Below are 21,751 nucleotides of genomic sequence, written 5' to 3'. Positions count from 1 at the left end.
ATAAGATGTTAAATATACAAGTGATAATAATGTTAATGACATCCCCACTTAAATTCCTTGTCTGCAAAAAATCCTTGAGTGATAACAATCGTTCTTTTATAAGTCAGCAGGACAAGTGTGAGTGCTAGGTGACTGCACTCTCCAACAAAAGAAATTGTCAAACATCTTCTGGTTTTGAATAAAAGGTAAAATAATCTTTTCTCATGAAACTCGTTAACATCCTGCTGACTTTTTGGAAAAAATTACCCAAGAACCCACCCGTCCATGTTCGTAGATATAGACTATGACATAGGAAATGATTCTCCGTTCGCAGACCGCCCAAGTAATGCACAACAGCTAAAAGATGAAATTGATGAGTTATGGACATAACCAAGGATCAATTTTACAAAGCCCCCCTGAACTTTATGGATCATAGAAAACCACTGAACCTGTCACTTGAGTATCACGACTGATGACAATTGTTTGAATAAATACAATTTTTATATTACCCTTTTCGAGCAAGGGTATGTGCAGCAGTTTAAGCCGTTTACCAGTTAACATTGTTTACGAGAATTTGCAATAGTTTAGGGGGTTTAGTACAATTTCAAAAGTTCAGGGCTTTTATATGATTTATGAAGTTCAGGGGTCCTGTGAAATTTATCGAATAATGAACAGGGATTGTAAAAGGTCATCATAAAGCTACATGGATGCATGAATTTATAAGACGAAAACCTCTCATCAAACGGTGAAAGCCACATGATAGGACTTGTACTGAACATAGTATGTAAGTCTATATATATACAAGAACATAAAAGAAAGATCACCTTCTTGTCGGCCGAGAAAATGGGTAGAAAGAAGCACAAGATATGACAGCGGTCGATGGAACTGTTGTTGGATCGTCAACCTTGTATTATAGCTTCAAAGAAGAGAACCATGAAAAGTTGGTGTGACCAGATGGGGGAAAAGATATGAAGAGAATCTGAAGATTGATATGAGCAACAGTAAAACATGACACTGTCATTGTCTCTCGAATTTACAAGCACCACAATGGTGTGGGCCTCTAGCTAAAAGGAATTAAATGGATAACCAGATAAAAAAGAAATATCCAACCTCACTTCTTTTGCTCCTCATTGGCTCTAACTAAGCATCTATTCCCACTTCCAAACTAGTTCTCCTCCTTTTAAAGGGAAACAAACCACCACCACCCATCAAGGTCTGTGGCTTAATTCCTATAGCTTCCCCTCTTCAAATAACTCCCTTCACGTTGATAAAAAAATGCAAGAAGATAAGCCAAATTCAGGAACCTGGTTGAACCTGACCCTCAGCGTGAATACTGATTCAGCCGGAAGCTCTTCAAGCTCACAATCTGGATCGACTTCTCACAAAGTGTTCTCGTGCAATTTCTGCATGAGGAAATTCTTTAGTTCTCAGGCATTAGGAGGGCATCAGAATGCACACAAAAGAGAGAGGGGGGCAGCTCGGAGAGCTAACCAGGCCCAGAGGATGGTGATGGGTTTGCCATTAAATGCTCCTTTCCTCCATTCATTACGAGTTAATCCTCATTCGGTTGTTCAAAAGCCGCAGAGAGATGGAGGGAATATGGCCATGGTTGCAAGATTCAACGACATCTCTTCTACTGCTAAGATGACATGGACACCATTCTCTCCTGATGAAGCAATGGATATGAGATGGTCTAGAAGTTTCACAGATAATCCTCAGCAGCCAAAACAACCATCAGAAGTACAAAATCTTGATTTGAATCTCCGGCTTTGATCTATTTCTTCATCCTTTACAACACATTTTTGCTCCCCTAGCTCTGATCATCAATTATCTTATTAGCCGACCGAGTTAGACTGCAATCCAACAAAAGTTCAAGATTTCGTGAAATGAAATTTGTCATGATACAGCAAAACCAATAAGCTGTAAAGTGTTTTTTGCGAATATTGTGGAACATAGAAGCTCTGCAGGTTATTCCTTTATCTTTCCAATTTCAAAAGTGTCGTAAGACTTGTATTTAAATAATTATCTACGTCGCAATTACTTCCATAAATTGTAAATAGCTTCACAATTAAGATGTCCTTATACGTTCTTTCTCTTTCTCGAATGATGCTATCATAATCTTTATAATACATAACAACAATCATGGTAGATTAACATCATAGGAAACTTACTAAGTTAATTCACCTATCAAGATCAAATGAATCAATAAGGTGTCACGTTAACAGGTTTCAGATATCAAGTGGAGGAAGGTTACAATAATTAAGAACAATCATCAAATGTAATCCAGGGGAGGACACAAAGAAAGAAAGAACGAAACATGCTCATCACTACGTTTTCAACAAGCTGCATAGTTGTGATTCAAACAACTATTATCTGTACATTCACAAGATCAACGGCCACAAAAAATATATATTTCACTAGGTGATAGCCCTTTAAAGAAAAGAACGAGAATTTTTTCTGGCTTGCTACAAAAAGAAAAGTGATCTCCCAGTGCTCATAGTGAATTGATTTTGTTTAAACAGTTAAAGAAGGCTGTTGAAATAATTTCCCACACCGAATGCTCTGAATTCTGTTTGAGTATCCTCTTTTGTGTGTTTACGTGCTAATTGGGGAGGGGGTGGGGGTAGTTTATTTAAGGTAGGAAAAAAGACCTAAGGATGGAACCAAAGTTTGTATGGACTAAAGTTGTCAAGATGCACTGAACAAGCTTCTTTTGACATATGTTGATGGCATAGTACATAGAATTGTTGAAAAACAATTTCTGAAAAATGACTATTCTTAAGACCAACCACAAATAATTGAGGCAGGTTGTATTTTGTTATGCTTATCCTAAACAGCAAGTGCTCATAGTAGCACTGCTTGGAATATCTAAAACCTTCTTTATACCAAAAGATTTTTTTTCCGAGGGTGTAGCCTGGTCCTGAGCCTAGGATTTCCAATTACCCAATCCCCACTTTACATTGAGCTTGGTCTCAATGGCCAAAAAAAACAAACTCTTAACACGATTGAGTTTATGCCAAAAAACATTATCATCCCTAAATGTGTGCTATACTTTCTCATCACACAACAGATTGACCCGTGGCATCTACTTATCCTTACGTACGCTAAGCTAGGTCTCAATAGCCAAAAGCCATTAAACATGATTAAGTTCATGCCAAAATCCATCTACCATTCCCAAATGCGTGATACTTGCCTTTCTCATTACGCTACACTTTGAACTGTGGCACGAATCTACTTAATCCTTATGTACAAGCTTTCATATTTACACCAAAAGGTTTTAGAAAGAAATAGTTCTCTCCTTGAACCCAGCCCAAAGTTATTTGATAAAGTTTGAAAAAAAGTTAGTTGCAAACCTATTATGAAGTAATGTTCAACATGGAATTAGGAACAAGAATATAAATGCCAATCGACAGCACCGGTTCAAGTTCCTCATTGTGTTAGTTTTACCTAACTGATCACCTGACCACAAGGAAACCAAGCAATGAACATACATATATCACTGCAGAATCAGAAAATAAATACTCGCAAGATATTCTTCCATTCTTTTGCGCCTATTACAGAAAAAGCGGCATCATAAGCAATCTCATTCTCCCCTGTGGCATGCTTTTATTTAAACGCTTTGTTCAGCATTGATATTAACTTCAATAGCTTCTTATGCAGGATACCTTTAATGGGTCTATAATTGAGAAAAAGATGGAGAATGATCTCTGATATCCCGTCACAAAATCACATCCCTAGCCCTTATATGTCAGATTTCCTTTCTTACAGGAGAAGCCATTATAAGTAACCTCTCCTTCAGAACTAGCCACATATACATCTTAATTTTAGGAAGATAATAGAACCTCAAGATTAGTTCTGCAACAGGGCACAACTGCCTCCAAAAGACAATCATGACAAGACCGCACATAAAAAGACCCTGAAGCTTGTCATGTCTATATTCTACTATCTGTATCTCATTCAGTTGGTGTCCTTTGAAGCGTGGAGAAGAGCTTATATAATTCCCACCAAGGTTTAAAATATCACATATCGGAAAAATATTGGACGACCAAAATCCATTTCAGATTATGAATGTTGGGGAAATATTCGGAATATGCAGTAAATATTAGAGTGCCATATCAGATGATGTGCATATATAATATGGAGTTATTTCAATATTAATCCCTCAAATCTTCAATATTTCCAGATTAGTCTCCCAAATCACAGAAATTCCTATTAAGTCCCTCAAATCATCCAATTCTTACAATTAGATCCCTCTTGTTAACAACAGTTAGATCTAAAGCAATATTTCCTTAAAACTAACTTTAGAATGTGGATTTCGCATTATGCCCAGTACCTAACAATCTAAAACAAATCCATATGACATCTAACCCGTCTGGACTAGATTAGACCCGTTTTTAAAATTAAAATCCAAACCCATTTGCACCTTCTTCTCCAGTGGTTCTCTCTTCTCCCCTAACCCATTTTGAATGGCTATATCCCATCTCAATCCTACAAAATCCCCAAAAGAGACCTTTAAACAATCCATCTAGATGTAGATTGAATCACAAAAGATGCATAAGATACAAGTAAAAATTAACAGTGAATCCAAAATAAGTGATAACATCATCTGTCAACCATAATTATCCAAAATACAATAATCATAAAGCAATGAAGCACAAAAATAAAGAGAATTTAGTTTGCATATACTTCAATTAGATAACTTTTGTTTCTTCTGTTTAGCTCTAAGTTAATTTCTTTAAGAACTGTCAATCTTTCACAAAACTATGAGATTATGAAGAAAAATGCTAAAAGGAAAAACTTCCAATCACTTGGGGAAGAGGTCAGTAGGGGAAATGAGGAGGTATGTAGGGAATTCTTATTTCCCTTTTCGATCACCAAAACATTGAATAGAAGGGGAGGGAAATGAGGATTTTGTGGGGAAAATACATCTAACAACATTTTAGTAATTAGAATGTAGGGGTAAATACCTAACACATCTCCAGTTAAGCAAATACATGTTAAATCACACAGAGGGACCTAGTTGTAAGAACTTGGATGATTTGAGGCACCAAAAAGGAACTTCAATGATTTGGGGGTCTAATTTGGAAATATGAGAAAGATTTGAGGGGCTAATATTGAAATAACCCTATAATATAATGTCATAAATGTGATCTAAACACACTTAATCATATCTAAGCATATAGAAATGTAAATAATGAATCACTAACCAATTGTAGAAACTTTTTAGGGAAACGAACCTACTATAATTTGCTAAAAACCTTCGTAGGTTTGGAAATTTTTGTTAAAATCATTATCGCCCAAAAAATTGCCAAAAGGTGGTAATGGGTATTCAAACCATATCGTTTGTGACGAGCCTTATAAAAAGATATATCGGCCGATATATTAGCTATATCTAAGATATTTAAAATAATGATTCCTATCCAAAAGGCATTCTTTATTTAGGACAATAAATAAGATATCCCTGTTTCCGTTCTTCTTGAGAATTCACCAAAGCTTCATGGTTCCTAGACTGAAAATAAGGATTAGGATAAGATATTGAAGATATCCTAATTTACTCCAGCTGATCCACAAGTCTTTCCAAAATCTTATTTGAAGCTAAAATGATACATAAAAACCTACATTAAGGCAATAAGATGTTCTGTGCCATTAATAATAATTTCACAACAAGCAATTTAGAAGAAGTTAGAGAATTCAATAGCAGGAGCAGAGAAATACTATAAATTTCATAAGAAAAAGTTACAGTGAAGAGGGTAAAGAAGCTAAAATTAACAATTAAAATGTCCACAACCATTTTCAGTGTGTTAAAACTATGCAAATACACCAATCCTTCAAATATTGTATAAAATGAGACATGTCAAAAGATTTTGCTACAACAACAAAGCCTTTATCCCGAATCTCGGGGTCAGCTACATGAAAATCCTTCCATTCAGTTCTCTTGTGGGTCATCTACCCCTTATTTCGTTGATTGGTTCCAACCAAATTCTTTTCTAGGTCTACTTGTAGTCCTCTTTGCTTGTAAATTCATATCATCTAGATGCAAATAACATTTATCCTGGTTGTTGATTACCTGACGCAACCATCCTCTTTTATCTTAGATTGGGATATGCAGTAAAAAATAAATATTAGAGTAAACAATGGAGGAGCCATCCCAAGGTGTTGCTGCTATGTCAAAATCAGAATATAAGAGACCCTATTATTCAATCAAGAATATTTGTCTGCTACATGTTTATTAAAAGAAGAATACATGTCCATTACATATGAACTTCAAATGTAGCTCACTTGACACCGTAGAACGTCACCTATCGTCCATTATGTACAATCCACAAGGCTTCTACATCAGAATATAATTCGCTTAACAAACTAGCATCACAGCATCTACAAAAGAATAGTGGCAGCTATTATTTTGATGTCAAAATAAATACATGATTGTAGCTATGCGTAGCAACGCAATACTGCAATAGTACAGTGATCTTCCTTTATTTAAAATGATGGTTAATAGTCTTATTCTTAAGGTTTGTAATCATACGCTCTTAGGAATGCAAAGGCCACAAAACATAGATGGATTTGACTAATCCTCTGGCATTCACATAGATTAAAAACAGTTAAATCTATTTGAGTCATAAGTCCAAATGTGCTTATCCATGTAACCCTTTTTTCTACTGTGGTACTAAATCCTAACCTCATATTTTGTTAGATTAAATTCACACTTGAGACTGAACGCACAGAGAACACCTGAAGTAACTTTCTCCAGCCAACTCAAGCCGGACTTGTCAACTTAATATCCAATGTAGATGGCAATTCAATTACACTATGCTGACAAATAAAACTGTGAATGGATGTGATAATTCTAAGTTCTTAATAGGATGATGCCTGCATTTCTTTGATGAGTGTAGTTTCCAACATATGATGATGTCTGATGAGAATTGATAGCACCTTTCATTAATATATTTGTAATATTGTTTCCCACACCTTTTCTACTAGCAGCATTGCAAAACCTTGGAACTTTTACAAATAATGTAAGCAAAAAACAGATATATTGGTCATAATGATACAATAAGTGTTCATCTGAAATAGTCATGGTATACGGATGTAAGCAAACAATCCAACAAGGCCACCATGATACCTTGAAAAAAAGTTTCCAACACATTTTCCGTACGAGCTTTTAACAACTTCTTCAGCAAGGTAAGAGAAATTCTTCTATCATGAAGTCAACATCCTTGTCGGATATCCACCTTTCTTGGAAACTCCTAAGACAACATATTAAACACTTCTCAAACATGTTCACAATTTTATAACAAAACCTCTATTTTATGATACTTATTAAACCACATGTTATGCATTTCTCACACGTTATATTTAATATACATGTATAGGATAATGTTTTACTTATATTTATACATCAAGTATAACTTAGTGAAGCTAATATGATTTTAGATTTTATAGCTTGTTTTGATCAGTTTAGACATTGGTTAACTTTAATAGGATTTGGAATTAGTTTTTGAACTCCTAGGATTTGAAACTAGTTATATTCGTTTAAAGTCTGTTTTTATTTGTTGGTTAGCTAAATTTGGTCATCTTTAGCTGATGATATTTGTTGGTAAGTCAGCTACTTGATATACATTCTCCATTCTCATATATGTAAAGCCTAGAACAGAACTAAGGTTTAAAAGATATTCATTTCTTGATAAATATATGATTAATCGTGTCCCGGTCTCAAGTTTATATCTGCTCCCTCTTTCTCCTGGTCCAGCTGACCCTAATTTTTTTTGTCTAGTAACCTCTGTTAACTTATTGAACTTCGTAGTGAATGCCTTTTATTATTATTTTTTCACATATGTTCATGTTTTCTTTCAAGGTGAGGAAAAATTGTTTATACAACTATTCCTCATATTGTATGCTGTTTCATATCACACATTTAATATTGTGTGCATATCCCTTGTCTTTTAGAAGAACAAGATTTCTTTTATCTTTGGTAATATCCATGCCTTTTATGAGATATTAGGTCACTGATGGTCTAATATCAAAACCTTTGAATCTTATATATATTGAATCTTATATATATATATATATATATATATATACACACACACACATACATACATATATTAGCATATACTTGGTACCAAGCATATTCATTCTTCTCTCTCTCTCTCTCTCTCTCTCCCTATATATATATTTAAATTAATAAATCAACACAATATGGATTTTGTTTTTTTCATAAATGATATGAAAACTAAAATTTCGTCCAGCTGACCCTAATTTTTTTTGTCTAGTAACCTCTGTTAACTTATTGAACTTCGTAGTGAATGCCTTTTATTATTATTTTTTCACATATGTTCATGTTTTCTTTCAAGGTGAGGAAAAATTGTTTATACAACTATTCCTCATATTGTATGCTGTTTCATATCACACATTTAATATTGTGTGCATATCCCTTGTCTTTTAGAAGAACAAGATTTCTTTTATCTTTGGTAATATCCATGCCTTTTATGAGATATTAGGTCACTGATGGTCTAATATCAAAACCTTTGAATCTTATATATATTTAATCTTATAATATATATATATATATATATATATATATATATATATATATATATATATATATATATATATATATATATATATATATATATATATATATATATATATATATATATATATATATATATATATATATATATATATATATTATATGTATATATATATATTATATGTATATATATAAGATTCAATATATAAATATAAATATAAATATAAATGAGAGGTTTCTAAAGGTTAATTGCATGTAGACCTTTGTAATATCGTGTTGTGCCACTTATTACCCCCTAAGTTTGCCCTCAGGAGGTCTATCTACAAAAATAAAAGCAGGCGTTTCTGAGAGTAAAAGGGCAAAAAATTATCAAATTTAAAGGGTAATAAGTGGCACAATGTAATACTACTGGGAGCCTAAGTGCAATTAACCCTTAGGTTTTTCATAAGGACTATGAAGGCCGAGTTTTCAGTTAAAAAAAATTATTTGCGGCTCAGAGATGTATAGACCAATCGGTAGTTTGATCGTAAAATTTCATCTTTTGTTTTTGGAAATTAACTTATATTGAATGCTAATAAAACTAATTCCTTGTCATTTGAGTATTTCAAAATAATTGAATAATGAGATCTCAAAATACTTCATTTCAACTGACCGCATATGCATTCATCTAACTAAAGGATGGTAATATGGAGACTCTGCAGTGGATTACTGAGCACTGAGAGTGCAACTCAATATAAACTAATTAAATCTGGTACTTTTTGGGATTAGTCATGGAGACCAAAGCCAATTCTAGAACAGGAACTGCAAAAGCGACAACTTATTTCCTGAAATTTTGTATATAATCAAACTTTTCCACTTGACCAAATATTTTTCTTATCATAATAGAATATCTAAAAACTATAAACGAAGAAGAAAAGGTGGCAACACCTGTCTCTAGCTACCAGAAAAAGTGTAAGTGGAGCTCTCATGCAGTCAAGGTTGCTCAGTTTGTCCCCAGCAGCCTCTTGATCTAACAGAATAGAAATACAACCTTGAAATAAACATCAGATCCTAGCCTCCAATTTCCGGATATAAACAGCTATCACTATCTTGTAGCTCAAACTTTGACTGTTGTTAAATCCAAGCAACCTGATTTTGTTGCTCCTGATGATCATCAAGAACAAGCTCTTCTAAACAGAAATCTATCAATTTATTGCATATAGTAGCTAGACAACTCCAACCCCTTATTTCATTTTCATTTCATTTCTTATTTTCCCAAAAGCTTTGACAAAGGAGCAACCAAATTAAGACATCAATATCAAATTTGTGTGCAACGTAGCCACTAAATCCTCATCCACTAATGCTATATAAGGAAAAATGTTTTCTGATATTGCTAATTTGTGTTGTCTGAAGACTAGTCATTATAAATGGATACATTTCACCTTTTTCGCATGATAATAGCATTCTGTATTGTCTGTTGAAAATATGCAAGTTCATTCAACTAAATTGAAGCAATCAAAAGCCATTGCATCCATATATCTTTCTGGAAACTCTTGCTAGCGAATGTGATTAAATTCCATGATTGAGAACACCAATTTCTTTCAGCATTTGCAACTTAAAGTCAATTGGTACTTCCGATCACTTTACACTTGGAAAAGTATGTGTTGAGAATTTGAAATCATTTCCCTTTTACTGAATATATATGCAAGTGAGCATCCAGAAGTTGATCTTAGAACAATGATCTTAGCTTCAAAAAAATAAAAAGATATATAACTGGTTGTGTCGGTTTATAGCATGGTCAACCTTCTAGTGTCCTTGCAAATTAGTGGGGTGTGATCTCTGGCAATATCAGTTGGTAACTTTATTAAAAGGATCTAAGATCCCATGTCTAACAAAAAAAGGAAGATAATCTCCACAACCCTAGATTTGTCATTTGAGATCGAGGTGACCCTTTCAATACGAACCAGATCACAAGGCACACTGTAACAAAATTCTAATACTTAAAATCCTTAGAAACCTTGAAAGTAGAATGTTGGAATTTCTAAAAGAGGAAGCATGAGGAGACACACTTGAACTGTAACAAGCAACCAACCACAGTTCAGCCAAGTGCACTGACTTTTCAAATCATCAGATAGAACATATTGAAAAAGAATCACACCATCTTATTTATCATGATCTAAGTTGCATGGAAACGGGTACGGGTACTGATACGGGTGCGGGACACAACAAATTTGTGAAATGTAAGGTAGAGGGACCTCTCTCTCTCCAAAATCACAGCAACTCTCTCTGTCTTCAACATCTCCTTATCCTCTCTCTTCTTCAACCTTCGTCTTCATGGTTTATGAAATTATTTTGACGCTTCGTCTTCACGGTCTTCTTCAACCTTCGTCTTCATGATTCAGTGGGCTGTTAAATTATTTTGACGCTTTAATGGTAAGTTTATAAAATTTGTTTGATTTTTCGTCTAAAAGTTTTAGTTTTAACCTTAAAGATCGTAGCTTTTTGTTGTAAAAGGTGAAATATTTCACCTTTTAGTCTGAAAAGTTTTTTGTTTTTTAAAGAAACCAGTTGAAAAACGAAGACACGCATAAGTGAATCTAGATTCACTGCAGTGAATCCAGATTCACAGCGGTGAATCCAGATTCAGTATGTGAGGTGTTTGTTTTTTACCATAAAAATCGTAATTTTTTGCTGTAAAAGGTGGAATCTTTTTATGGTTAAAAATTTTATAGCTTGTTTTCTACCATAAGTTTCTTATTCTTTTTGTTTAAAAATTTATAGCTTATTTTTTACCATAAGTTTCTTATTCTTCAATATAATCCAGATTCACTGGAGTGAATCCAGATTCACTGGAGTGAATCCAGATTCATTCCAGCGAAAGCTTGGATGGTTAGGATGGTTTTTAATGAATTGTTGAAGAAATAAATGCATGTGCTGTAAGTTCGAAGAAATTTTTTGCTGTAAAAGGTGAAATCTTTTCATGGTTTAAAATTTTATAGCTTGTTTTCTACCATAAGTTTCTTATTCTTTTTGTTTAAAAATTTATAGCTTGTTTTTTACCATAAGTTTCTTATTCTTCAATATAATCCAGATTCACTGGAGTGAATCCAGATTCACTCCAGCGAAAGCTTGGATGGTTAGGATGGTTTTTATTGAATTGTTGAAGAAATAAATGCATGTGCTGTAAGTTCGAAGAAATAAACGCATGAGTGAATCTAGATTCACTACAGTGAATCCATATTCACTACAGTGAATCCAGATTCACTACAGTGAATCCAGATTCACTACAGTGAATCCAGATTCAGTTATGTGAGGTGTTTGTTTTTTACCATAAAAATCGTAACTTTTTGCTGTAAAATGTGAAATCTTATCATGGCTTAAAATTTTATAGCTTGTTTTTTACCATAAGTTTCTTATTCTTTTTATTTTTTATTTTTACAGATTTGCTATTGTTTGATAACGAGTTCAGTCCACTGAATCTGGATTCAATTCAGTGAATCTGGAGTCACTCCAATGAATCGAGCTTCAATATAATCCAGATTCAATGGAGTGAATCCAGATTCACTACAGCGAAAACTTGGATGGTTAGGATGATTTTTAATGAATTATTGTTGTGTTCTTCATGCGAAGATGGAAGATCAAATCTTGATAGAAGATGGAAATGAGTTACAGAGAGTATTAAATGACGTGTTGTATTAAAGGACGTGCTGTAAAAGAGAGTATTAAAGGACGTGTTGGATTAATGTAGTGAATTGTTCCAATTAATGTAGTGAATTGTTTCCAATGTTGCCAGCCACCATTAATGTAGTGAATTGTTCCAATTTTACCCTTTTTTACAGCTGATGTGTATTAAATATGTCTATATTTACAATTCTGCCATTAAAATGTAGGCCATTGGATTAGATAGATTGGAGGGTTAGGATTGGTTTTTAGTTCCTAGGTATATAATAATACTCTGCCCTAATATAATAAAATAAAAAATATAAATATAATATATATAGAAACTCCTAATAAAAAGTTGTGTCCACCAAATATACATTTATTAAATAATAAACACTTTATTATATAATACAGAGGATCCCTAGGCAATATGATTGGTTTAATAAACTTGTGGTGGAACACATCTATTCCTATCCACTTTAACTTGCAGCAGTTTTTACTATATATATATATATTATATATATATATATAATTATATTATAATATATATAATTATATATTATATGGAGAAGTGTTCCTAAGGAGACGCCTTAGATAATCATCTAAGGACGCAGTCTAAAATCACATGATTGAACTACATTGTAGATGATCCGCTCCGTTGAACTTGATTTACATATTCTAAAATCCCAACACACCAAGTTTGGGGTGAACCCATCGTCGTTTGACCCTCCGTCGAGCCATGTGAAAAGTTCTATTCATTCGAAACCGTTAAAATTGATACGAGTGGATAAAGGGTCAAACGACGACGGGTTCACCACAAACTTGGTGTGTTAGGGTTTTAGAATATAAAGATCAAGTTCTACGGAGCGGATCATCCACAATGTAACTCAATCATGTGATTTTAGACCGCGTCCTTAGATGATTATCTAATGTGTCACCTTAGGAACACTTCTCCCATATATATATATAATGAGATTATTAGTATTTTTCAATTCATTTGCTATTTGAAATTAATTTTGTATCATATTTTTAAGTTTCTTTTATCTTTTATCTTCTATCATATTAATTATTATAAATTAGAAACTGCTAGTTCTTTAACTAGACACTCAAACCACCATTTTAAATCATAGTTTTTAACTTGAATATAGGCTGAAACAACCGGACGTATGTCTAAAGAGTTTTAGAAAATGGTCATGAAGTGTAGGATATAGGTCCAAGAAGTGTATGACTAGTATTTTAAATTAAAACATATATCCTATAATTGAGTACATGTCTTGGTAAATGTATGCAATTATGCATACATCCAAGGAGTGTCTATGAAGTTTGAGTAGGGATAAGTGTTGGGTACGTGTCGGGTACGGGTACGGCTTCATGATTGAAGTACCCGGGTAACATAGGTCATGATATATTCCAATGGCAGGTGAACGGGACCTTTTCCTATTCAACTGCAGGTCATGTATGTTATGAATGCAATCCTTTAGCTCAAACAAACCATAATCTGTCTCAATTTGTAGCATTTCTCTGAGACCTATGGCACAATTCAACACCATATAAAGGTGTAATGACAATTTATCAGTAATTAGCAAGCCATAGTTCAGTTGTTATCCAACGATGGTTTTTAAGTTAATGAAAAATCTTGCAACAAAAACAGCAGAGGCAGCAATAACCGATGGCAAGAACCAAATGCAACTGTAGTCCACAAAACTCAGCTCAGCTGGGTAGTTGCCCAGGAACTCCAATATAGATCCAGGTATTATAGTAATCATATCATCCACTGTCAGTTCAAGCGTACAAGAGTAAACTATCTCATATAAAATCAAATATCCTTGCTTAAAATTTCCTGTAACTTACTTTTGGTATTATCTTGATTCTTGACCAGCCTTTATGAACCCCCTGAAATGAAGCGCAAAACATAATGTTAACTAGACTACTCTCTTCTACACCAGTTCCACACTACAAGGACTACAAGAGAGAGAAATGTGTGCTCCTTTGACGTGTCATCAATTTTGAAAAAAGTTAGGAGGATGGACCCCACACTTTTCTCTCTTATATTGTGGGATTAGTTAGTGTCGGGTTAGTGTGAATGTAGTAGCTTAATTAATAAGGACAAGAAATGACAATATTTGATTATTTGATATATTTTTAAATTTTGAATTTTGAAATTTAAAATTTAAAATTTGAAATTTAAAATTTAGTTTAATTTTAGTTGATTGATTTGAGGGATTGTTGTTTGTTTCTATTTTTATCGCACGTTGTGTGCACGTAGTTTTTTTAATAAATAAGGTTGTATGAGACTATTGAAAATGAATGAATTTGAAAAATAAAATGAATTATTGTGTTAGCTTAATCAATTGGTGTGAAACCATACAGGGTGTGAAACCTTAGGCTACCACTGTTCAGTTGTTTTCTTTTGTTTCAGCAACCAGTCCTTCGTTGTCTCTCCACATCAATTTAGGCTACCACTGTTCAGTTGTTTTCTTTTGTTTCAGCAACCAGTCCTTCGTTGTCTCTCCACATCAATTACAAATCCCGCTCCTGTTCAGTTTTCTTTTGTTTCAGCAACCAGTCCTTCGTTGTCTCTCCACATCAATTACAAATCCCGCTCCTGTTCACCTTTCTTCAACCTCAGGCTCCACTTCCTTTCTTCCTTGCCACAAACCACCACCATCAATCACCGCCCTTGCCTTCCCTACCTTCGAGCAACAACCACGTCCTTCCCCCTCCTCCTCCTACTCAGCCGCAGTCCTATCTCTCTCCCCGTCGCTCCCCACAACAGCATAGCCGCCTTTACCTCCTCCACTCGCCGTCGCCCAATCCCCACGCCCTGATCCCTCACCTTTGAACGCAGCAGGAGTTGATTTACTCTCTCCTCCGTTTCCATGAAACTACTTGTCGCCGATCAGAAGCCTTCCAGATCTCTGCAGGAGTTGAGCTGGATAAATATTTGGGAAGCCATTCACCAAGGAGAGATCAGAGCCTACTCGTGACATGTGTGGACTTGTTGATACGATGGCTTTGGGTTTCACTACAGTAGTTAATAGGCTTTGGATTGTTTAGATTTTTATCAACATTTCTGAATAGTAATCCACTGAGGTTTCGTTTCTCTCAACTCAGTATTTTTCTGTTGATTGCAATTTATTAGTTAATTACATGAGTAGTTCATCTCTACATTCTTATCATATATTCACTGCGCAAATTATACATGTGAGTTGAGAGTACTGAACATGTGACTGCTAAATTTTGATATTGATCTTAGAACTTACGAAAATGATAATTAATATTGCTATTATATTGATTGAGATTGAAATTGTTCATGATTATTATTGCAAATCTTGTTAAAATCCATCTGTCATGTTAACTGTTTTAATTAATTTCCTAATGAAGATCATGATTTTTGGCGAAACGGTGCGTTGTTCGATTTAGATCGCTGATTCCGATGGACTCCCTCCCCCGTTTCGTATTATTTTTGGTATCACAGCATGGTTCTAGGTTAGGAAATTTTTATGCTTAATCGTATTTAGCTGTCAGTGCATCCCACTCATCCCAGTTAATTATTAGTGCATGCCTAATCGCACAGATCTACCCTAGGTGAGTCAAGTCAATCAGTTAGTGAGTCCAGCATGTCTTCTGAATTTCTTAAGAAATTCGATGAGGTAAAAAGACAAATAGGTATTGTAGCCCAGAGCTTAACAAATTTCCAGAATGAAACCAACGAAAGATTTGCTAGGCTTGAAGGAGCGCGTGTTGTAACTCCGTCGCCACAAAGTCAAGGCTATGGATACCCACCGTAAGGTCATGGGTACGTCGTTCATCGATCCCCACCTCAACCAGTGTCTGATCCATCAACCTTTGACGGTAAGTTCGACCCACAAACTTTCTTGAATTGGCTGAAGAATATGGATCGATACTTTGACTGGTATGCCATGACAGAACCACGAAAAGTCAAGTTTGCGATAATGAAACTCACCGGACTAGCCTACTAATATTGGTCCAAATTCGAAACATTAAGGTATATTAGTGGTGAGTTACCAATTTTAACTTGGCAAGAAATAACTGACGAACTAAAAAGGGAATACCTTCCACCAGTTAAAATTAATAAGCCGCATATGACAGAATCAAAATCTATTCTTGAGAAAACCGTTAATCAGGTCGTAGATTTGATATAAATTAACTCTGCGAATGAATTCCAAGATAGTAAAATTAAAAATCCATGCACTTTCGTTTCTTCTGAAACTACCCCTGCAATTGTGGAGTTAATTAAAATTTCATGCAATGACAAAACTCCGATTCTTTCCCAAGCTACCTCTTTGATCACGGAGTCCACTGATGTTATCCCTGAAGTTGTTCTTGAAATTGAAATTCTAACTCTTTCTGAACCAACTCCAGTGATTGAAAACGTTGTTGATATTCCCCACGAAGTCTTTCCGGACAAACATGACACACAACACGTTCCTGATTTGGCTCTTGAATCGATTCACTCAAACATCTGTATGGAAGTCGAATACCAAACTAAGCATAGTGAAATAACTACCATATTAGATATCCCACCACCATGCATTGTCCCAACAATCACTCACACATACACTAATCCATTTTGGGAAATTATAATGATTATGGATACAAGTTTGAGCACGAGTGTTTTCATTTCTTTTTTCTCACATACTAAGCGCACAAAAACACTCTGTCATACATTTGCTTGCATGTTCCTCACTATCATTGTTAGTACAAGAAAATTTTTATGTATTTTAACAAAGGAGCACCTAATTTTTTTATTTGATAGAGGACGTCATGCATGTTAGATACTTCGTTGAGTTACATCTGCCATTGACCGCATTTTTCGAGTCTACATTTCATATATAGTCATTCGAGTTGATTGCATCATTTTGTTTTGATTTGCATTGATCATATATTAGGGAATCAGTGATCTAACTTGAATAAATACATTGTTAACTGAAATGAATGATATGGAGTTAGGACATAATTTAAAACTATTAATGCTGATATTTTAGATGATTTGGACTTGTCCAATACAGTTTCTTTATAGCTGTTTAAGATTTGACATGATATTTATGAGCTTTTCCAACTCTTGAACTAATTAATGACAACATTTATTGATTTGGTCATAGTTCTATTTTTAATATTGAGTGACTAAATAGTTCACAATGTTATTGGCAGTCCACTGATATAAGTCTGATCCTAACCTATTATTTATGAGAGTTCTTTTACTTTACCCCATTTCTATATATCCATCCATACAGCAGTGAATTTAGATAAGATGATGAATTTACAATGCAATCTAGCTAATGATTTGAGATGCAGAAAAATAACTGACAGCAGATTAAGATACAAACAGAGTATATTGAAGATGACAAGTTTCTACAGCTAACTCGACGGAGTCGAGTTTTCTCCCACCCGGGGAGAATAATAAGAACAAGAAATGGTAATATTGATTAGTTGATGTATTTTTAAATTTTGAATTTTGAAATTTAAAATTTGAAATTTAGTTTAATTTTAGTTGAGTGATTTGAGGGATTGTTGTTTGTTTCTATTTTTATTGCACGTTGTGTGCACGTAGTTTTTTTTAATAAATAAGGTTGTATGAGACTATTAAAAATAAATGAATTTGAAAAATGAAATGAATTATTGTGTTAGCTTAATCAATTGGTGTGAAACCATGAAGGGTGTGAAACCCTAGGCTACCACTGTTCAGTTGTTTTCTTTTGTTTCAGCAACCAGTCCTTCGTTGTCTCTCCACATCAATTACAAATCCCGCTCCTGTTCATCTTTCTTCAACCTCAGGCTCCACTTCCTCTCTTCCCTGCCACAAACCACCACCATCAATCACCGCCCTTGCCTTCCCCACCTTCGAGCAACAACCACGTCCTTCCCCCTCCTCCTCCTACTCAGCCGCAGCCCTATCTCTCTCCCCGTCGCTCCCCATAACAGCATAACCACCTTTACCTCCTCCACTCGCCGTCGTCCAGTCCCCACGCCCTGATCCCTCACCTTTGAACGCAGCAGGAGCTACTTTACTCTCTCCTCCGTTTCTACGAAACTACCTATCGCCGATCAAAAGCCTTCCAGATCTCTGCAGGAGTTGAGCTGGATAAATATTTGGGAAGCCATTCACCAAGGAGAGATCAGAGCCTACTTGTGACATGTGTGGACTTGTTGATATGATGGCTTTGGGCTTCACTATAGTAGTTAATGGGCTTTGGATTGTTTGGATTTTTATCAACATTTCTGAATAGTAATCCACTGAGGTTTCGTTTCTCTCAATTCAGTATTTTTCTGTTGATTGCAATTTATTAGTTAATTACATAAGTAGTTCATCTCTATATTCTTATCATATATTCACTGCGCAAATTATACATGTGAGTTGAGAGTACTGAACATGTGACCGCTAAATTTTGATATTAATCTTAGAACTTGCGAAAATGATAATTAATATTTCTATTATATCGATTGAGATTGGAAATGTTCATGATTATTATTACAAATCTTGTTAAAATCCATCTGTCATGTTAACTGTTTTAACTAATTTCCTACTGAAGATCATGATTTTTGGCGAAACGGTGCATTGTTCAAATTAAATCGCTGATTCTGATAGACCCCCTGTTTCATTTCGCATCATTAATTATCATTGTTCAACAGCAAATACATCATGGTAAGTTAAAGAATTTATCCCAAAAAAAAGACACCAGCCCAAGTTAACGGAATGCCAAAAAAGAAGAGATTGAAATCGAAGCTAATACCTAAGAAGTCTTCATTGTATTTGTCTCCCATCTCGAAATCAAGACATCTAAATCAACAAACACCTATAGGCTAAATTTCCCAACTCAAAATCTAAGAGAACTTGGTTAAAAGCAATTAAAAAGGATATGACAATGGTTAACGTAGCAAAAGAGATGGCGAAAAATCAAATGGAATGGAAGAATAGGATTTATATAGCTGACCCCAAACATTTGGGATAAAGGCTTTGTTGTTGTTGTTGTTGTTTTTTGGTGTAAGAGTGCTATATCCCAGAATTTTTGACATTTGGAGGGCTGATTGCCCCATGTTTCCTGCAATTATTCATTAGCAATTGTAAAAATCAAAACCCATCTCAAATCACAAAAAAAAAAGAGCCAAAAAATCACAAGGCATAAGAATTGAAGAAACACCCAGAAGCTGGAATCTCGTCCAATTGATGGGAACCAAAGAAAGAAACCTAGCTACTCAAGTAAGAACAGAGAGATAGAGGGTTTCTGAACTGAGATTGTACACCCTCTACAACACCGACGAGCCAATCCACCACGATAATTAGAGAGGGGTCTGCTCTTGCTCTCCACCTGAAATTTCAGCGCGAGAGAGATCCAGTTTGATTCTCGAAAAACTCGGATTGATTTTTAAGGTTGTGTTTGGCAACCAAGGTATTTTTCTTATTGTGCTTCTCTGAAAAAACACCATGCCATTGTGTCGCCCCCCGAAAATACACACCATTTTAAGTTAGTTTTTGCTCATTACATATTACATATGCTACCAACCCACCAACTACCATTAGTTCCACCCTTGACCGCCACCCATACACCCGTCCACTAGCCATCGGCCGCCATTTGGAAGCTTCGCTTCCATCGTCTGTGGTTATCACAAATATTTTAAAAGAACTCTAATATAAGGCCAGTTTCATTTTTTGGCCTTCATTTACTTTGAAAAAACAATTTTTATTAGGGTAAATTAAACCATGTGAGTTTATAACATTCAATGCATAATTACCCACAAATAATATTTGTAGGAGTATCTACAAAAAATTAAAAAAAAAAGAGAAAAATTCAAAACAATTCTGTCAAAATGGAGCAGGGTGCGAGGGGAGGGGGAAAAAACTAGGCAAAAAAAAAAGTGAAATTGACACAAATTAGAGCAAAAGTCAAAGCAAAAAAATTTAGGGCAAATTTTGCGGTATGAAGAGTTCGAAGGGAGTGAGCGGAGGAAGAATACATGTGAATACCTTTGGAGGACTACGATGACTTCCACCGCGATGGAGACGATCCCAGTGGCGATCGCGACGAGGAGGATGTGGTGGTCAGTTGGCGGTAGAAGAGGGAGGAAACGAACACGCTCAAAACCGTTTGGTTTGGGCGTTTCTACGTTTCAGCCCAAAGCGAAGGCTCAATTACGCGACTGTCCACTTTGCACTCACCAGTATTTTGGCAAAGTATTTTTAGACAAATTTATTATTTATTCATTTTTAATTCACCCACTTCCACGTATATTTTACTAGGTTTTATGCACGTGAAATGCACGTAGCTAAATACCATAATTGATTTATTCTCTTACTAAAATTTGTTCATCGGTCCCATTTTGATAGTTTTTGCTCCCTCATAACTCTAAACTTTAGCATTATGATTATTTAATTTCTTTAATGTTCGTTTGATTGCGTTACACCAAATTTAAAATTTGACGTTACTGATTAAATTGATAGAAAATAAATATAATTCAAAACCAATTTGAATTTTTATTTTATTTGGACCGACATGAAACCGAGCTTGACTTGAAAGTATACTGTTGCGAAAGTGAACATCACTTGAAAAAATAAAATGAAAACGAACAATTAAAACAAATAAGCTAAGATGATTGATTAAAAATGGTTTAGAGCGAAACTAAAGAGAATATAAAATTTATTCCTAACCATTAATAGACTTCATTAAAAATTATAAACTAAACATTAATGCCAACTCTAGTACAATTTTATATAATAAAAGCATCCACATGGTACTAAAAAAAAGTTCATGAAAACCCTCTTCTAAAGATTCCTTATTTTACTCAAAAAAATTAAACTATTCTATAAAATATTCAAATAATAATAATGTCATTTATTCCTTCTATTTCATTTTTATTGAGTCGAGATCAATCCTTCTATACCTTTATCCTTTTCCTAGGCAATTCTAGAGTAGTGTCTTTATCGTCTACATCGATTGTGACATCATGTTAGAGCTAAATTTCTTGTGTTGTTATATTTCTCTAGGCTCATTCATCTTTTATCTTCTTATCTTACATCATAAAGAAGTTGAATATATTTCAGATGTTCAACATAAACTTCTGGAAATATGGACTTTGATTATTTTTCTGTTTTAATAAGAATAAATATTAATTTCATATATATATAATTTTTGTGTTTCTCATTTATTACTTAAATAAGGTTAGGAGTTACATCTTTTTCCTCTGTAATGAATTCTTCTGTTGTGCATCCTATAAGAGTTTCGCTACATCAAGTAATGTTACTTTTGCTTTGTCCATGTTATTTTTCATGAGGACATGAACTAAATAACTGCATTTTTCATTGTCAATTTGCCTTAGATTATAATGTTAATATTTTATTTTTATATGTTTATTTTATTTAAAAGGGATATTGCTTAACCTTGATACTATGTCATTGGCTATTCTGTGAAATTTATCATTTGGGTACTCTTATTAGCATCTTTATCCACCTTCTTGTTTTAGCCTTTGCAACTGTAGAATCACTGTTCAACTCTATTGTAAATGGTAGTTATTTTTGCGTTATAGATGTGATAATGTGTTTATATATTGGTAAACTATTTTTAGGTTTAATTGTGTGAATTT

General features: G+C 34.3%; 1 protein-coding gene and 1 long non-coding RNA gene across 3 annotated transcripts; one reads left to right on the top strand and one right to left on the bottom strand.

The window, feature by feature from the left end:
- Positions 1,122 to 2,068, top strand: LOC109819521 (zinc finger protein 7-like). The gene has a single exon (XM_020385266.1). The coding sequence runs from the start codon at positions 1,255 to 1,257 to the stop codon at positions 1,750 to 1,752; it is 498 nt and encodes a 165-aa protein (XP_020240855.1). The 5' UTR covers positions 1,122 to 1,254; the 3' UTR covers positions 1,753 to 2,068.
- LOC109819522 lies at positions 6,056 to 20,303 on the bottom strand. Of its 2 annotated transcripts, XR_002241549.1 has the most exons (4): positions 20,139 to 20,303; positions 14,003 to 14,044; positions 7,103 to 7,226; positions 6,056 to 6,354 (listed from the first exon to the last, which is right to left on the bottom strand). It is a non-coding gene; the product is annotated as an uncharacterized LOC109819522 (long non-coding RNA). The 2 variants fall into 2 exon arrangements; XR_002241550.1 differs by lacking the exon at positions 7,103 to 7,226.

The sequence above is a fragment of the Asparagus officinalis genome, chromosome 8 (assembly GCF_001876935.1).
Source record: "Asparagus officinalis chromosome 8, Aspof.V1, whole genome shotgun sequence".
NCBI classification, from domain to species: domain Eukaryota; kingdom Viridiplantae; phylum Streptophyta; class Magnoliopsida; order Asparagales; family Asparagaceae; genus Asparagus; species Asparagus officinalis.
This window is presented reverse-complemented; position numbering and strand designations above follow the sequence as displayed.